General features: G+C 56.9%; 4 protein-coding genes across 4 annotated transcripts; 2 read left to right on the top strand and 2 right to left on the bottom strand.

Moving 5' to 3' along the window:
* Window positions 1-380: 380 nt before the first annotated feature.
* B0I36DRAFT_86355 (uncharacterized protein) lies at window positions 381-1,018 on the bottom strand. The gene has a single exon (XM_046163475.1). It carries the CDS (start codon window positions 894-896, stop codon window positions 432-434), a length of 465 nt encoding a protein of 154 aa, XP_046015074.1. The 5' UTR covers window positions 897-1,018; the 3' UTR covers window positions 381-431.
* On the top strand, window positions 1,019-2,396 carry B0I36DRAFT_86380 (uncharacterized protein). Its single transcript, XM_046163476.1, has 3 exons — window positions 1,019-1,226; window positions 1,344-1,446; window positions 1,555-2,396. The coding sequence occupies exons 1-3, from the start codon at window positions 1,141-1,143 to the stop codon at window positions 2,218-2,220; spliced, it is 855 nt and encodes a 284-aa protein (XP_046015073.1). The 5' UTR covers window positions 1,019-1,140; the 3' UTR covers window positions 2,221-2,396.
* An 8,000-nt stretch (window positions 2,397-10,396) lies between these two features.
* Window positions 10,397-11,500, bottom strand: B0I36DRAFT_405503 (uncharacterized protein; the record flags this gene model as incomplete). Its single annotated transcript, XM_046161793.1, has 1 exon — window positions 10,397-11,500. Exon 1 carries the CDS (start codon window positions 11,360-11,362, stop codon window positions 10,397-10,399), a length of 966 nt encoding a protein of 321 aa, XP_046015072.1. The 5' UTR covers window positions 11,363-11,500.
* A 2,180-nt stretch (window positions 11,501-13,680) lies between these two features.
* On the top strand, window positions 13,681-15,378 carry B0I36DRAFT_86321 (uncharacterized protein). The gene is made up of 3 exons (XM_046163474.1): window positions 13,681-14,513; window positions 14,579-15,036; window positions 15,094-15,378. Exons 1-3 carry the CDS (start codon window positions 13,993-13,995, stop codon window positions 15,228-15,230), a joined length of 1,116 nt encoding a protein of 371 aa, XP_046015071.1. The 5' UTR covers window positions 13,681-13,992; the 3' UTR covers window positions 15,231-15,378.
* Window positions 15,379-18,092: the final 2,714 nt, after the last annotated feature.

The following is an 18,092-nucleotide window of genomic DNA, read 5'->3' as shown; positions in this document are numbered from 1 at the left end:
TGGTGTTTTCAAGTTTTTTTTTCAGAGATATAGCCCAAAGTTGATTGATACATCCATCCATCCCCTATGGCAACCCCTTCCTTTTGGTGTGTGTTTTCAGAGTCTTTGTACAACAGCCATGTTTGTTCCTTCTATCCACGAGACTCTTTTTCTGCAATGCATTTGTGTGTGTGTGTGCGTGTGTGTGTGCGCCCTTGCTACTTTTCTGTTGTGCTTTCCCAACTCTTGGTGTTGATTGGGCACAACCAGCGCCAAGCAACTTGCGATGATGACATGTGCTGCCGAGATGACAACAGCAGAACTATACTATAGTCCTTGTGCCGTGCAGTGAAGTGCATGCGACTGCATACAGATCCCCCTCACCGCCCTTCTCTCTCTGTCTCTCTCTATATATATGTATACATAATCTCCCTAGCAGCCCCGGCTTTCTATCATTTGCGTGCGCAGCTGCAAGTTGGTTGGTTGAGTTCCCTGCAAGACAGCAACATGAGCATCTCTGTCTGTGATGGCACAACATCCCGCGCACGAATATATTCTGTTGCCGACCGGACAGCTCTCCTCAGGAATTGAGTTCGGTTTAGGCTTATACCAAGCACCCTGCCTGGACTCGCGCGGGGTTCTCGGCAGGCGGACGACAATCTGGGGTAAGCAGCCACAATAGACTTGTACGTGGACCTGACACCCGACACCTGCCCGCCCCCGCTTGTGAGTCCGAGGATGCGAATGGGAAGAGGAGCGATGCGACGGCATGCTGACATGGCTTGCGAATAATCGAGTTTTTCTAGCCTTTTCTGGTGTAGCTGTCGCCGCGGCTGGCGTAGCGTTCGAGCGTATAATGGCCAATCAGCTCGCCAGCGAGCTGGGGACGGTATGCATATACGTCCATGGCAGATCATGCGTACAGCCGGAGCGATCAGACTGGTGCAATCTAGACATGTCTCTCGCCTGGCAGATTTGGTATTATAAATGCCGAGGTGAAGGGGTGGAGCTGTCCAGTCTGTAGCTACAAAAGGTTGCTCGCACGTTCCGAGAGAAAGACGTTCTTCTCAAAGACGAAACATTACCAACATTCTGTGACACGGCAGACTTCTGTGAACTTGCACCCAGGTATAACAGAGAGGATCACGGCGGCAAAGAGAAATGCGCTTCCTGCAGGACGACCGCGTGGTCGACACCACGAGCGGCAAGAAGAAGACGCTCCAGGTTATTGCCGCAGGGCTGCCGAGGTCAGTCTCTTTTTCTCATCCACCTAGGATTTTCCTGGTGGTTTATTGCTTGCCGAAGTCAAGCCGGAAGATGGCGAGTAGAGTGTTGTCTGGAAGCTCATGCCCCCCATGTTACAGATGCGCAACAAGCTCGATCCAGGAGGCCTTTGAGTCCAAATGGCTCGACCTGGGGCCGTCGATGCACATGGCACACGTCTACCCTCACACTGACCGAGGCGAGGTAAGTAAGAGTGCCCCGCATATACACAAGATCTTGTTCACCCAGTCGTGCGTGCGTCGTCTGGACTTACACACACACAAACCTCTGACAACAACAACACTGCCACAGCTCATCCTGGCAGCCATCCACGAGAAAGACCGGGCCACGCGCCAGAAGATGGTCCGCAAGCTCTTTGACGGGCACGCCGCGAGCGCCGACTTCCCCGGCATCTGCTTCATCGAGGACCTGATGGACATGTACCCGGACGCCCCCGTGGTGCTCAACCAGCGCGAGAGCCCCGAGGCCTGGGCAAAGTCGTTTGGCGACAGCCTCAGCTTCTTCTACTCGCTGCCGTACCGCGTCGCCACCCTGCTCTGGAAGCAGGACCGCCTGCAGAGCCGTATGGCCCGCGAGTGCAACGCCTACTTTGCCGAGCGCTTCGGCCCGAACCCGGAGACAGGGGACCGCACCATGACCAACAACACCGCGTGGTACGCCGCCTACAACGACATGGTGCGCCGCGCCGCGAAGGCCCGCGGCAGGCCCCTGCTCGAGTGGCAGCCCCGGGACGGCTGGGTGCCGCTGTGCGAGTTCCTCGGCAGGCCGGCGCCGCCTGCTGACGTGCCTTTCCCCAAGGTCAATGACCAGAAGACGATACGGATCCTCAAGGCGATCCTCGTGGCGAGAGGGCTGTTGTCGTGGGCCGCGCTGGCAGGGGTCTTCTATGCTGGCAGTCTGTACGCGCCTGGTCTGGTCGGGCAGGGCTCAAGCTTGTTGAGCTCGTGGCTGCGGTAGTTGTGTTGTGTGTCAATACACTAGTTTCCGAGGCCCGACGAGTGGTATATAGCTTATTTGACTGGAGATATAAACATATATCATGAGATGGGAATGCATGGCCCGGCAGCGGACATGGGGGAGTCAAAGCCTGGCTTCTTGTACGTGATTATGTATCTGAGAGCAGGTTCATCTTGACCCATGAAGAAGCCAACGAGATGAGTCGTTCATTCATGACAAGGACGCCTACGGTGAATACTCATGCGGGCTGGATCAAACTCATCTCAGGATTCCAGCCCGCTTCTCTTCATCCAAGCCACAGCCATGGCGGGTATGAACAACGATTGCGAGAGGTCTCGATCCAGGGTTCCGAATGCACATTCGTGAACCTTCCATAGCAGCTCAGAGAAGAAAGAAAGAAAAGAAAAGACAGGATTTTCAACCACGGCCGTCACACGGCGCATGGGCTTCTCTTCGTTCATGCTGTAGAGCCGCAAGCGACCCTATGAGATACTCAATCTACATCTCTCTCGGTTCGTGTGAAGCTCGGCATGCAATAGACAAGACAAATACACAAATCAATAAACGACACGTATCAGCTTGCTTCCTTGCTTACTTGCTGCACAAAGGTAGCACAGCAAAACACGACGTGTCCCTTGTGTCTACCGGTTCGTACCACGCAGACAAGCCGTAGTCTGGCATATAGATTACGAGAAGATTATCCGCATACAGCAGAGTCACCTCTACCGTCTCCGTTCTCGACAGCGGCCCGGCATGGTATCCTGAATGCAGATGCCGAACCCGAGCGGCATTACGTAGCACTCGGAGAGTGATATATGTCTGCGCCGAAGCAAGTCTGGACCATGACACAGCAGTCTCGGGGTCGAGTCTTTAGCCCTCGAGGCCACGGAGGATGGAATGATACTCTCGTGGTTTACTTCAATCCTTCCCTGGCGCGAGGTCCGATTGTCAAAAGCGAACTTGCCCCGAATTCTCCCTCATCTAGCCTTGTCTTGCCCAGCCATGCTCGCATCTGAGAGATACCTGGTCAGAGGTGTCTCAACGAAAATTGTCTCATCGGAATGTGTCTCATCGGGAAGTTTCTGACTCGAGTCTTGCCGACTCAAAAAAAGTCTTACACCGTCGACCCGGATCCAGTCGCGGCACTTGACCTTCCATCAACATCAGTCTCGGAGAACGGAGGAGTTTCGAGACAACCACGACAGTCCCAGGCCAAGATCGACAGGTTTGGAATCACTTGTGCCATTTACCAGTGCCGAGCAAGAATACAGGGTCCATGCCCCCCAAATGCTTAAATTTTAAGACAAGGGCGGCTAAAGTAATCATTTTTTTGGTGAAATACACGACGGCTTCTTATTTCCCCTTCTTGTTACGACTACGGCGACGATCACATTGCAATATCTGGCCACAAAAACGTTCAATTCGGATGGTCCATGTCGAGGTTCGAGGCCCTTGAATTGACAGTCCACGCCTCTTACTCGAAATGGTCTCATCGTCCACGAGCACATATGCATATGCCGTACACGGAAGGAAAGGCAGAGACAAGCCACAGGTTATGAGCGCTTCTTTGGCCGCCACGATTGTCCCCAACGCAATATATGACACACACTCTTCCAACGGTGATCCGTTCTGCAGCACTCGTGGGATTTCCCCAAGGCCATACGCTCGAATAGTCAAGTCAGACGTACATACAGGACTGGCACAAATTGCCCGACGGCAACACGTGTAAAGCCTGATCTAATTTAAGTCCACCCAGACACTCCGATGGAAAGTCAATCTCGGCTCTACGTCCATCGAAACCCTCATGACCATCCATCGGCATGTATTCCAGACCAGCAAAGACGGTTGCGTTTCGTGAACCAATGTGAGATTTCCAGGCGGTCTGTCTGTCTGTCTGTCTGTCTCTCTGTCTTCACCTTCTCTCCGTGCAGAGCGTACGCCATGTGACCTACACATAGCTGACTACGCACAACTCATGGCCGCTAGACGTCGCCATCACCCAAAGTCGACCGAGTAGTCACTAGGCTCCGACTCGATCGCCTCGCCTCGCCTCGCCTTGATCGGTAGGGATGTCATCTCTTTTTTACCCGTCTACTTCCGCAGGCAGGCCTCCTGGTGTGAATGAGAGTAAAGCGTATCGCACACGTGAATGCAAGCGTTTGGCCCTTCCGCGAGTTCGGCGGACGAAACAAGGACCAATCTGTAGCCTTGACGCCCTATCTCTCCCTCCTCATCCTCAACCCAGAGGGGATTCCATGACTGGCAATACCTTTCGGCGAGATTTAAAATCTAGCCAAAAAGAAGTCTTTCTACTCAGAGTCTCTTCTAAAGACGTCACTATCAACCTTTGACCGTCCGTCATGCAAGACGGGCCAGCCGGAGACTGGGGCGGCGCTCGCGGGAAGAGCCCACGTGCGGCAAGACGAGCCGAAAGCGGCTGCGCCGGTATGGCCCTGGCTGCCCGTCGCTCATCAAACACACAAAACTTACAAACTTTGATGATTGATAACATGGGAGAGCAGCGGAGGGAGGAAGGGGGGAGGGGCGGTGTACGTGCTTCACCCCCCTTTCTGCCATGTAGATCGATATGCTCGAGGGGCCACTCAGCAATGACGCAGGAGGGAGGCTCGACACACGTCCCCTTACACGGCCACCAGCGATGACGCCGCCGCCTCCGAGAGAGCAAAAGAGCGCGGATCACGCACGAGAAGAGTCTGTTGTTTGTTTCCCCCCCCCCCCTTTTCTTTTCCTTCTTTGTGCATGCGTCAGAGACGACGACGATCGGCCGGGTCTAGGCAAGGGATTTGGGGCCACGCAGGTACCCGTTCTTCTCGGCAGTCGAGAAAGGAGATGATCTCGGCTTGCGCACGCGCGCGTGCCATGGAGTGACGATCACTCCCCATCTTTCTTACCTTAAATCTCGAGATCCCAGTCTCTGGCACCAATACCAGCCGAGAGGGTATTGGTTTACCGTTACCAGACCGTGAGATGAGGAGAGATGCAGATCAGACGCAGGCCCTTGATCAGAGCAGGGGGCGTTTCGTTTCGTCGAAGGGGTCCCCCGCTGCCCTTCTTCTTTGACGATGCTAGAAAACCCCGTCAAGTATCTCCATCGTCACAGTCATCAAGGTCTGCTCGGAGAAAGATCCTGGCTCATAACAGATGGCCAGATATCAATCCATCAACCACGGGGTGCTGGTGTAGAGTCGAGATTGCCAATATCACGCGAAACATCCCGGCCTGCTGCCATCGATCGTAGAATATCTGCGCTTGATTCATGGCGGCGCCCGCTCACCGTATTCAGGTCAGAGTCGCATGCGTGTCTCCGGCACGTGTTTGATGGAGTCAAGTACAAGGGGAGGCCCTGGCCAGGCAGGACACCCCCCTGGTCCTCTTGGCAAGCGTGTGCACTATGGCATGCGCGTGTATGCGCTTTGATGGGCTCGACTGCGTACGGTTCATGGGCTGCAGTGACGACCGGGGGTTCTGCGCATAATCACCTTCATGATGGCTGGAGGCGGTCTCGCCCATGTCATGCTAGAAGCTTGTCATGTGCGTGTTTCAATAGTCAAGCATCCATCTCGTTTGTGGCGTGGCTGCTGGCGATTAGTAGGGATATGGTTGTCGAACAATCACAGTCGCAACGTTGCCCTGCCCCTGTGTCGAGACATGTTCGAGATCGGCAAATCCGTTGGGGCGACGGATGAAGGCCTGGCTGGATGAACCTTGCTGCCCATATCGCGAGAATTGTTCCTGGGCGTGCTCTCTAGCTGCCGGAGGGGATGGGCTGGTGGCGCACAACGTTACTGGCATGGCTGTGTGCAGATGTGCCATGGCCAATAGTCGCAATGACAAGTCACCACCACCTTTTACAGGGACCCCCCCTTAGCTACTTGCAAAGCAATACATTGCGACAGCCTTGAGATGGTCATTTCTTTTTTCCATGGCCGTCACGGGGCGGCATGAACCTCTTGGCGGCTTTGGCCCATAGACTTTGGAGGTGCTGACGCTGGCCGGGCATGGACACCAGCGCAATAAATGTCGAGGCAGCTCGCGACTCTCGGGCGCCGCCAGCGCCACGACTAGGCGAGCCACAGTCGTCCCGAGCGGTGATTTTATTACTGTACATATTTTCCGCAGGCTCACGGCTCAAGCGCGTCCAGAGATGATCTCGAGGCGGGCCCTCTCCACAGAGTCTGTGCGGAACAGTGATTAGCTTCCCCCCCCCCCCCACTGCGCACTGTTGATGCCGGGCCCAGATGTTCGGGTCGGGGGCACTCGCGGTCAATTTCCTGTGCGCGCCGCAGAGAAGGTTGGTGCCCAGGAAGGACAAGAGACAGCATCTGCGACCAGGCTGGGCTTGCGAGGTCGGCGCGCACTCGGTGGCGTCGTTGCGTGAGCGTGAGGGTCTCACCCCATTCTAGGCTGTCTCGGACGGCCCTGTACCGGCGTTGCGGTTGATGGGTGGCGTGCACAAGGGTCCCGGCGGCGTCCCAGCAGACGGGACGGACGCCAGGGGGAGCCTGATCTCACTTCTGGTAGACCAGCCAGCACAATGTAATCAGAGCAGTGCTGTCTCTCTCTCGCCAAGTCGACAGTCCATTGCTTTGCCCCCTGGCCAAGAATGATGAAGAAGCCATGGCCGGGCCCTGGCGGCGTCGTGTTTCCGGCAGACCACAGCAGTTCATGCCCGTGGTGCCTCTGGCTGTCAATCCTCTCCCAGCTCAGAGATCGCGCGCAGGGAGCAGGCGATCAGGGTGCCTGCTGGTGGGAGATGATCCGGGGCCACGAGATATCCATCAGGACATGGTTGTTTCTTTGACAGCATCCGCATCACCCCTGCGAGCGGAGACCTTGGGGGTTGCAATCAAACATGCCAGCCGTCAACACGCAGACAGGAGCCGGCCTCGATGCAACAGTCCCCCACAGGCAGGGTTTGTTGCTGTGGCTCATCTGCCACATCGCGACAAGCATGGGGCTACAGGCAGGGTACCTCAGGAATGGAGATTTCCCACTGCCGAGACCCACGCTCCCTATCGTCGAGGCGAGGCGAGGCTGCAGAAAACGGCTGGCTGGGCGATTGACGGGACGGAGCCAGGCTCCGGACTCGGACGCCTGTCGCTCCCCACGCATGAACGGGTTGCCATCCGAGATGTCGAATAGCCCTCCTTCGCTTGTTCTGAATTGAACCATCTCGCCAGGTCCAGCCATGTCCGGCCACGAACTTCTCAGCACAAGCAACGCGCGGTATCGGCCAGATGCCTGCAACAAATACGCCCGCCGCTTCGTATGTTGGCCACAGGGCGCCCCCCTAGTCAGTAGCCTGGGTGGCCAGCGCGTTGCCAATACAGAGGCGCCGTCGGACAATGACCCCAGACGTCCGCCTTCCGCGATCCGGTAGTGCAGGGGATGGCCGGCAGCTGTCATCTCTGGGTCCAAAGGAGACTTTGACGGCACTTGCTCTGCGCTAATTTCGCGGGGCCACACAGGCCATGCGCAAAAGAGGAGACCCGACTCCATTTCCTCACCAGCCGGCTATCTGATTTGCCTGTCCGGCCAGGCGGCGGCAGGGGCTTGCAAAGCTAATAAAGCTGCCGCCCAATCTCGTGAGCACCAAGACCGCCGCATGCGGTGCTGATCGGCGCCGGTGGACAGTCCGTGCTGCGATGCGGGCTTGTTGCGAGCCGCTTTGGGACAAGCCCCCACAGGCATTGGGGAAGAATCCATCCATCTGAAACGTGCCCTAGTCCCCAAGCCTGGCTCCTTGCCACTCTTAAAGCTTGGCCTTAAGGACATGCTTCTAGCGGGACGCAAAAATTATCCATCCAACAGCTCTTGCGCGAGGCTCCGTAGCATAGTGCGTGCTGGCCCGCGTGTCCACTAGCTCTCGCCAAGCCGTGCTAGCTAGGCTAAACGTCCCGGAGCTGCAGAAGCTGACTATCTGCACGCAGGAGGGTCTTGTGGTTTGGTCTGGTCGAGCTTCTTTTCCGCACGCCGTCTGCTGCAATGTGACTGACCTGTGGAGGGAGCAAGCGCAGGCCAAACCAAACCAGGGTCGAGCGTGGATCGAGTTGCCAAACCCATCATTTGTCGCGGCCTCTCCGTGCTGGGTTGTTGCCAGGCGAAGCCTGCCCTTGTCCGTCCCTGATGGAGCATGCCATTGAGTAGGTGAGGGTCTTGACCTTGGCAATGCGGACCGACAATGGCGTAGGTCGCAATCCGTGCTTGGTAGACTCGTCGTGGTATGGGTCCGGCACCGTGGTTTGGTCGGGGGACCTGGCAATATGCGTGCCCGTGGCGCAGTACCGGCTTGTTGGGACTCCTCGCTGAGGCATCAGATGGGGTTTCTTCTACAGCCAGTATCCTCCCGTCGTTGCCGCAAATGCTGCTGCAGAATGCTTGTCGATGCGAAACCAATCGGGGCAAGTTTGCCAATCCCTTGGAAGTACTGTGAATGCTTCCCCCGATGCAATAGGGACTCTCCAGTCGGGGTGGGTCAGCGTCGTCGTGACGATATCCAGAGTCAAGCGACCATGGAAATGTGAAAAGGCGATAGGGGGCCCAGGATTTGGCATTGAAACGGCGGCTGTCGACGGGCCCTCAGCTGCATAGCTTGGGAGAGGGCCTGTCCGGCCAAGTAGCATCCCGCAGTGACAGGCCAGGTAGGATGTTTGGTGGCGTTTTGTGGCTTGCCATGGGGTGGCACCCACTTGAGCGGTGCTGCACAGGCCAACCGTAGCGTGGACATGCACCAGCAGCCCCAGTTCATGAGACTTTGAGAGACACGTAGGTAGTCGATGAGCCCAACACCAGGGACAGGATATTCTTCTTACTTCCGCGGCTCGCTGCTCGGCGTTGTACTAAACACGGTGTGAATCCATATGCTTGGACTGGCTCAGAATTCGCGGAGCGCCTTGGTAGTCGAACACGCTAGCTGACTCGAATACTCCTCGAAGCGCGAGCATCGTGTCGTCGATGGCCGTCGGCGGTTTGTCCCTGAGAATCCACTCGTTCTAGTATGGACACTAGATGCCCTAGAGGCTGCATTGCAGATCTCGAACGGCTAACACCATGGGTTGCCCTTTGGCCCAGGCAAGACATGCGTCAGAACCTCCGCTTTCCCTGATGCGGAGTCATGTGGTGCAATGTAACGCGATGCTGCATAGTCAGGCTCAGGCTGTGACCAAGTCATTGGACCAGTACGGTTTAGGATGGTATTCAGCATAATTTAGATGAGATACGTTACTGTGTTGAATTTTTTTTTAAAAAATCCCGAATGGCTGCAAGTCAGGGTAGGATTAAGCCGACAATGGATCTTGATGTCGGCTTGAGTTGTCGATTCGAGGCCACATGGTTGAGACAAGGCGACGATCTTAGGGTGCACGCCTTTCACCGGGAAAATGCTAACTCTGACACGAAGAAGGTTCGAAGAAGCTCACGTAACAATCCTGCTCCCCGAAGAAAATATACTGCATTTGATTAGTCGACATCTAGCATCACAATCCACGTACCTCGGATGAGTTCGGTTGCAGACAGACGTCCCTGAAGGTCCGTACTTGGTCCACGAGTTACACCTTGGCTACTTGGCACACAAGTGTCGACCGTTCCTGGAAAAATCCGAGGTTTGATCAGACGCATGCGCCCTTGCTAGGCTGTAGAGCATTGCAAGGAGCCCGGTACTCTTTGGCGCAACCTCAGTTCTGGCACCTGATGAGGCGCCTAGCAATTTTAGCCATTCTTCGTCTGCCGCCTTTATCACAAGGCACGAGGCGAGCTAAGCGGAGTCTCATTTGCTGGGCGATGTTGAGCACCGGGCCATTGAGTTGCAGGGACCTCGAGGTCTTCGCGGCTGCGGGGGACAAGGTCTGATGCTGAGCGTACGGAGCACAGCTGGGTGGACCTGGTCACTCCCAACAGCCTCATATGGATGTGCTACACGTGCCATATGGGTCCCGCGTCGTGGGGTTGCGCGCTGAGGTTGTGGATTGAGCAGGGACTGTTGTTGCGCGTAATTGCACGCACCCTCCAGGGCTGGCTTGTGCTGTCTGGCAATGCAACCAATCCTGAAATCACGATGACGTTGTGCATACGCGACCATCCTCATGCTGGATGGATGCAGGCTCGCGGATGGCAACTCGGGCACATCGAGAAAGGGCGGGCGGACCTCAAGGTTAGTTCAGACCTGGGGAAATGCCACTTCAAGATGCAGGCAGTCGGACAAGAGACAGGTGAGGACCAGAGTCAACCACGGACAACCGTGCCATGTGAGCAGAGGCGTAACCAGAGGCCGATGTGCCCGTGACACACAGAATGAGAATGATGGATCAACCACGCATGCAGAGGAGGTGGCCGGTGCGCTCAGCAAGGGGCACCCGTGCATGCGGAGGGGAGGGGCGTCGGCAGGGATGGCCTCCTCCCGAAGGTCGCTTGGGCACGCCCCACAGTCCTTCAGCACGCTCGATCGCTGACTGGCCAATGGAGGGGTAGGCTCTGTCAGTCTGCACCCCTCTGACGTAAGGCACCAGCTCAGACAGCCACCTGGGCACACTGAGGCATGTCCCCAGCAATAGCGCGTGTGCTGGTTCGGACTGCACTCCGGTGGAGGCATCCAGTCCATGGCCCGGCTGTATGGCTCTCGCTCGTCCTCTGTGTCCTCGACACTGCCAGTGCTGCCAGCCTGACTGGTGCCTTCACCACCACAACGGCCCAGGGGCTCGTCATTCACTCCCGGCTGGCTTGTTCTTTTCTGTGGCCCAGATGTCCTGTCTGGGCACTCATCTGCCGGTCTCGGAAGATGCCACATTCGTGCTGTCGGCCACTGCCCAAGAATCCAAGATAGACTCGCAGGCGCCCCAGGCGCCACACCGCACTTCGTGCACCATTGAGCCAGCTGTCGGCCGGCACTTGGTTTTAAGGTATGGACGGAGTGGAGCTCGGCCTGAGACCAAGTGTCTTGTACGCCAGCATTGTTTGTCATCATCATCATCATCATCGTCGTCGCCGTCGTCATTTGCAGCGAGCCGGCAGGCGAGCAGGATACTGCCAGCAAGCTCAGGACAATGACGCTCCAAGGGTCAGCCATGAGAGCGAGTGGGTGCCCATGGGCCGGCCCATGCTCATGATGCCATGCTGCTGATGACATACATGGTCAGGTCAGGTCGCCTTTCACCAATGTCGCCCGCCTTTGGCCGTTTTATTTTTGTTTGTGGCCACATCATTGCCAGACCCCTGCGGATGCACGCACGAGGTGTCAGGCGCAAGGTGTGGGCGAACAAACCAGTGAGCCACTCCCAGAGTGCGTTTCGCGTCTAAAATAAAGTAAAGACAAGACAAGCATCACGACTCGAAAGTGTAGGCTGCGACATCGAAGTGTCTTTACTGTCCTCTGCTATTCCAGGATTGGCAAATGGTTCAACGTGCTACGGAGTAATGGCCGGTGTGCTGCGACAAAAGTGCAGTGCGCAAATTGGGGCAAGACGTTCTCTCCAATCCAAACACCCTGAGCTGGCGAGATAGATGGCACAGGACAGACCGACCCTGCATCACGCAAGCACGTAGCCTCTTGAGGGGGGGGGCAAAAACACATAATCACACACACCAGGACACATTCACCATCGACGGATTGCAAGGAGGACCACATCCGCGTCCCTCAACCTACCTCACATGCCTTCCTCCGCATCAGTGGCGTCGTGACCAAGAGAAGATTTGACTCGCACCCCTTGTCAAGCGACAGGCCAACCTCCAGTCAACGAAAGTCTGTCAATGGGGGCAAAGTGAGCACTTGGGCAGCGCGACTCCCAAGCGTTGCTAGGGCTCAGGGCACTGACCATTAGGACAGGCAGGCGGTCCACCTGTTGGCCGTCTACAGAAGTACCCGACCTGTCAGAAGCAGTGCCGGAGCGCGCTAGCGCAAACTTGCAGGACCGTTCAAGGTGCGTCGCGGCACTGGGCACCTCTAGCACAACACAGCACAGCATAGCACAGCACATCGCTGCACACAGCCCTACCTACCGCCACCCCCGCCCGGCTGTTTAACAACAAAGTGGTGGGCTGTAAGAGGGGCTTGGCGTTGGGCCCTGGCTGGCTTATTCCCGCCCAGCAGTCGGCGGCACAGTGCTAGCACTGAACGCCACCATCTCGGCAGCTCGTCAAGCACAGGACAAGGGCCCCCCTGACTGACGCCTCTGGCTTGCATCAAGCTCCGCGGGTTGTGCGCCGCCACTCCGCCGATAACGTCGTGTGTGGTTGTTTTTGTCTCTGGTCTGCTTTGGCTGCGCGCCCTCAAGTCATGGGGGGGGGGGGCCCCTCCCGCCCGCCGCCCACTACGTGATTTCTCGCCTCCCGGCTGCCGCTAAGCTGTTGCGTAATTGGCCTGCCAGCCAGGAGGGCCCTGCTCGGTGGCTTCCTGTCGTCGTGCGTGCCCGCCCACCCTGCGCCGCCCAGCAGCGTCGTCTAATCTAGTTTACGGCAAAAGGACCCTGGATGCGCTACCGTGAACCTCGTCAGACCCTTTTCTCTGTGCGGGCGGTCGCCTGTTTGGACGCCCCCATCACCAGGTCCGCCTTACTACTCCGGTCGTGGGACCGTGCCTGTGGTACTGTACGCTTACTGTCCGCCACCACCAGCGGGACGCTCCTGCCCTTGCGCTGTGTGTGCTGCATCCATGTTGCCCACCCCCGTCCCTGTGTTTTGCGTGCAGGGCCCCGGTCGCTTTGGCTTCTGCCATTCCGTCACTGCTCGACTTGCGCTGGCCCGCCTTTACGTTAGCTCACAGCACAAACGCTGGCTGGACATGACACTCTCCAAGTCGCCGGCGACCAAATGTATAACCCTTCCGCCACCTGCTCCTTCGCCCTTGTTGTTGATCCCAGTGTCTCTCTCTATCCCCTCTTACTCAGGCATATTCCAACACCAGATCACTTCGCACACAACACACTCCACACAAACATCACCTTGGAAGCTGCCGCAGAAGGACAGCTTGATCGTCACCCACTGCCGGACCTCACCAGACTGCCACGTTTGGTGCCTGGCAATCACTCTGATAAAACCCTATCCCAGCTTAGGGCCACGGGGAAAACAGCACTGATCGCCGCTGATCTTGCGCTCTTTGCGTCCTACGGCGGACCGCATCCAAGCACCCACTGCTAGCTAGCACCACGCAAGCCGTTGGGCGGTTTTCTGGACACCAGGCTTTCGCAGCCAGATTCTTGTCATCCTACCCTACCGTGTGTAGTCAACACAACCCTGACCCGCCCGCCACACAACTTTAGCATATTGGTCTGCCGATCATCGACTCTGCCGTCACCCAGCGCACAGGCGCAGACGACCCAGCTCCACCTCTCCCGTCTGCTGCTTTGGCAATAAGCTTCACTCTGCCTAGCCCTGCCCAGAGGTACCGGCTCCTGTCCGCATTGTACCTCGACTCCCTCGCTGGGGTCTTTCTCTAGCTCCTTGTCCGCATCTACTGCATACGGGGCCAACCACCCTCCGAAAACCACTTAAGGCTCGCTGATCCCATCTTTCTGGATCGTTTAGAGTCCTTCTTTACTGGATCTTAACTATCTCAAGTCAACCTCGGATCTGGTCGCACCTTGGACTCGCGGGATCTACCACACTGATCAGCAATCTTCCCTCCGCGGTTTCTTTCCCCTCCAAAATCACCACCGGATCATCGTCGCTTCTTCCGTCGTCGGTTCTCTTCTCCCCATCCATCGCCAGCGTCGCTGATCGCCATCGTCGGCTTTGTGCTTCTCGCTCTTCGATGGTCGAAAGATGACTATGACACTTGATTCACAATCACGTCTCGGAGCGCTCAACTTCGACCACATGTCTTCCTACTCAAACCCGCCGCACTTCACCAACCCGTGGGCCTCGGCCTCGGGCCCTCCTCACCATCCCGGACACGCCATGTACCCTCAGGGCCTACCGCCGAGTCTCGGCAGTTTGGATACCCTCAGCAAACATCAGCCTCCCCGGCCAGGACCGCCTAGCACGTCGATGGGCTACGGAAGCATCCCAGTCACGTCGGCATCATCAGCAGGTAGCACTCTCATGGCCGATGCGTATGGACAGCAAGACTTACTCAATATGCCCCAAGACATTCTCAGCTTGAACCGCATGCAGACAACTTCTGCTCCCTACGGCGAGCCTTCATATGCCACGGCATCACCTGTACCAGGCGCGTATTCGGCCTCACCGAGCTCGTATGATGGCATGTCTGGATACGCTCCAGCGCCCATGCGCTCTACGTTTGCCATGGGTCCCGAAGCAGACGCCCGTAGATATTCTCACTCGTATGTCACACACTCCTGGTCGCCGATGTATTCAATACACCGCTAATACAAATTCTGGACAGTAGCCTCGCTAGTGACGACAGACGGAGTTTTGCCGATGCCCTTGATGCCAGCCACGGTATGCTGGCCATGAGCCAGGAGACACCCAGAGCCATCTATCCCCCGCGGTCCCGAGGGTCAACAGACTCCTATGGTTTCCCCGCGGCGCACTCGACCAGCTCATCGGTCTCATCTGCTAGCAACTACAGCAGCGGTTACTACGGCAATGGGTCAATCGACGCATCCTCTGTCAGTGACTATTCAACCGCCGGGTCGGACATCGAAGGTTCCGTGACTTCACGGACGCTCCCTCGCCCGAATCTTATGACACAACCACCCCCTGCGCCGCAGTCCATGATGGGCCAGTTTAGCTCCAAGGTCTCGTCCAGCACACAGAAGAAGCACAAGTGCAAGGTGTGCGACAAGCGGTTCACAAGGCCCAGCTCTCTACAGACCCACATGTACAGCCACACAGGAGAGAAACGTAAGTTGATCGAGACTCAGGCTTTTGCTTGCTACGTTCATGCTAACCATTCGACAGCTTTCTGCTGTGAGGTTGAGGGATGTGGTAGACACTTCTCTGTCGTTTCAAATTTGCGCCGCCACCGCAAGGTTCACAAGAATGACACCAAGTCTGAGGCTGGCTCAGAAGACCACCAGGACGACCAATCGGACTAAATATATGGCCACACATCCTCAGCCGACACTTGTGTTTTTACAGTGCTTGTCCGACTCGACACACGAGAAACTGGACGGATCTCCGGATGCTGGCGCCCATGCACCTAACCTTTATCAACCTTCCATGCACATAACATTCACGTCTGTCGTTTTGTTTGCGCAAGCACTGCGCCACGAGTAGAGTGGCCTCAGTCCAGTCGCATTTGGGCCTGCCATTTCCCGAGGGGATACCCTCTATGATTGGAGTTTTTGGAGTTTAGTGTTTCAGAACCCTGGGTATGTGAGGGCGCATCTGATGATTGTGTCGGGGACCAAATTGGGTCAATTTCTTCTCGCATTCGTTTTACATCTTTGCCCTCCAACCATGAGCCTGGGCGTTTTTTCTCTGCAGTGCGAAGGTTCGCATGAGACGAGGTTGTTGGGATACAAGGTTGTACTACTATATCAACATGGCCACGGATATACCCGCAGAGGACTGCTTTCGTCCTCGTGCACTTGGGCTCACGATGCCTGCCAAAGAGAGAAGGGTTTGGATCGTGAGTGGGGTTGTTTAGTACGCTCGCTATTTTAATTGGAAAAACCAGTTGCGACAGAGCAACTGATGATGAACACGCCACAGCCAAAGCCTCTTCTTTGCGTGACCGCGACCTCCTGTGTATGCCCCCAAGTGCTAAAACGAGACAGATTGTCGATCAGGTAACCCACAGATCGTCAAGGTGCCATGCCACATCCCGTCCGGCCACGCGGTCCTTAGTAAGGTTGATCGGCAAGCCCGCGCGCCCGACCGTTCCAATATCCACCAGGTAGATTGAGCATATTCATACTAAACAACTGTCTGAGGCCAAAAAAAACAAAAAAACAAAACACTCGAGGGTTCAATATCGCACGACTTGTAGAGGGTATCAGAAGCGACCTCGGGAGCCTTTCGTGCGGACAGCGATTTCGGCGTGTCTGCTGCTCGTACACACCTCCTCCTACCCAATGGGTTGCCACGTTACATTGACTACTGTGACTTGGACAAGGACTGGATAGAGGCGGGAGGCAAACAAGTGGCTTAGGATTAGCGTGCCCTTTGCCCCCCCCCTTCCCCCCTCCTTTCTCCTGTGTGTGCACTCGGGTAATACTCCAGAACAACCGCGGAACTTGGGTGCAGGGCGCGGAGTCTGTTGTGGTTTGGGTTATGGGTGTGGGTCCAAGCTGGGACGACGAGGGCGACTGGGAGGCTCAAGACAGAGTGGCTCGAGTGGGTACCGGTGGGCTTCCATGACGGTCCAATAGGAGGGCCGAAGCGGGCCATCGTCGGCGACAATGACTCCCAGGCATGTCGAGGCGAGGCGAGGCGAGGGCCGGCGAGGATACAGTGGCAGTATTACAGGCTGGTCTATTTGCAAAACTTGTGGACGTCGTCGTCACCTTGCTGAGAGAACCCTGAGGAGCAGAGATGGCCAATGGCCGTCGAGACTTGGGCTTGAGGATGCCATAGCGCCAGGGAGGGACGGGAGAAAGCTGAAAGTTGAATTTGCCATGCTAAAAACAGCATGCGGTCTTGGCCGCGGGCTGCAGGCCAGGCATTGGTGACCCAAGAAGGCCGGCTGGTAGGGGCTAGGTGGTATGTAGTGTAGTAGTGCTGCGAGTGTGGATGTGATGCATGCAAGGTTGGGTAACGGCAGGATAAGCTCAGGATTTGCCCCGGCGGAGGTGTGTGTGTGTTGGCTTGGTCGGGTATGACGCGGAAATGATCCTCGCTGCCACCACACGTGCCGTGAAGTCAAGGCGAAACCCCGCCCGGCTAGTACAATGGGGGAGACAGGCGAGAGGGAGAGAGAGCAGGCGACTCGTTGGGCGGCGCTGGGACTTTTGCGCGTGCCGAGACATGGTAGGCAGAAAGTGGCTTTGGCAGAGGACGCCATTGCCGGCACGGCGTCATTGTTGCTCGCCTCGGGCAGGCTGGGACCCTGGAAACTCGAGGGCAGGCTGCTGGCGGAGCACTGGGCAGTGAGTGTATGACGCCGTGTCGACGCAAAAATGCAGAGGAGCGGATGAGACGAGCTAGCCTCGCGGCCGCCCCCACGACGACTTCGTCAGCCAAGAAGTGCTGGTGGAGAGGGAGATGAGATGCGGCGGCTGCTTTGCTGTGGCCTGTGGTGGCCTGGCACGCGCTTGACGTGGCCGGGTGGGCTTGTGCAGACAAAGGGATGCAATGCAGCAGCAGCAGCATCACGACCGAGAAAGAGCCCAAGCGCAACAGCCGTCGTCATAATGCCAGCCGGGGGTGGAACCGCCGGCTCCAGGGTATTGCTGTCCCCATGCACATGAAACGCGCCGGGGGAGAGCTGTCTGCAGTGCATTGGCGCGCGATGATCCGGCTTCCCTGACGATCGCAGCTGATCCGCAACGGCAACGTCTCACGTCTCAGACGATACGTAGATACTTACACCAGATAGCGCCCCAGAGAAGGATGTTCATGAGTGCCGCTGGGCACAGTGCGGTCGTTGTGCTGCCACGACTCAAGCAGAGATGTCCTGAGGAATGGAGAACTGCGCGGTGGTTTGGGAACGGGACGTTGGGACGGCGGCGCAGCAGCCAATCAGCGCGCCCCGCGGGAGCTGTCACCAATGACGCCACGGGCCCGCCTTCCCTTGAGACTGGCGGTGCACAATGACGTCAAGGGCAGCCTCGTGTGGAGACGGGCCAGCAAGTGCAACAACGCAAGGGCCTCGAGCCCCCATTGGACAGGCAGGAGCCAGGGGGTGCCGACCCGTGCGAGATCACACTGTCCCCGCGTATCCTCTCGAGGCCTCTTGCGAGATCAGAGACACCGTGGATGGCTTACAGGTCGTCACAGTCCGCCAGATTGCACAA

Source organism: Microdochium trichocladiopsis, assembly GCF_020744255.1.
Source record: "Microdochium trichocladiopsis strain MPI-CAGE-CH-0230 chromosome Unknown B0I36scaffold_3, whole genome shotgun sequence".
NCBI lineage: Eukaryota > Fungi > Ascomycota > Sordariomycetes > Xylariales > Microdochiaceae > Microdochium > Microdochium trichocladiopsis.
Note: the sequence above shows the minus strand (reverse complement) of the source record. Positions and strands in the feature narration are given on the sequence as shown.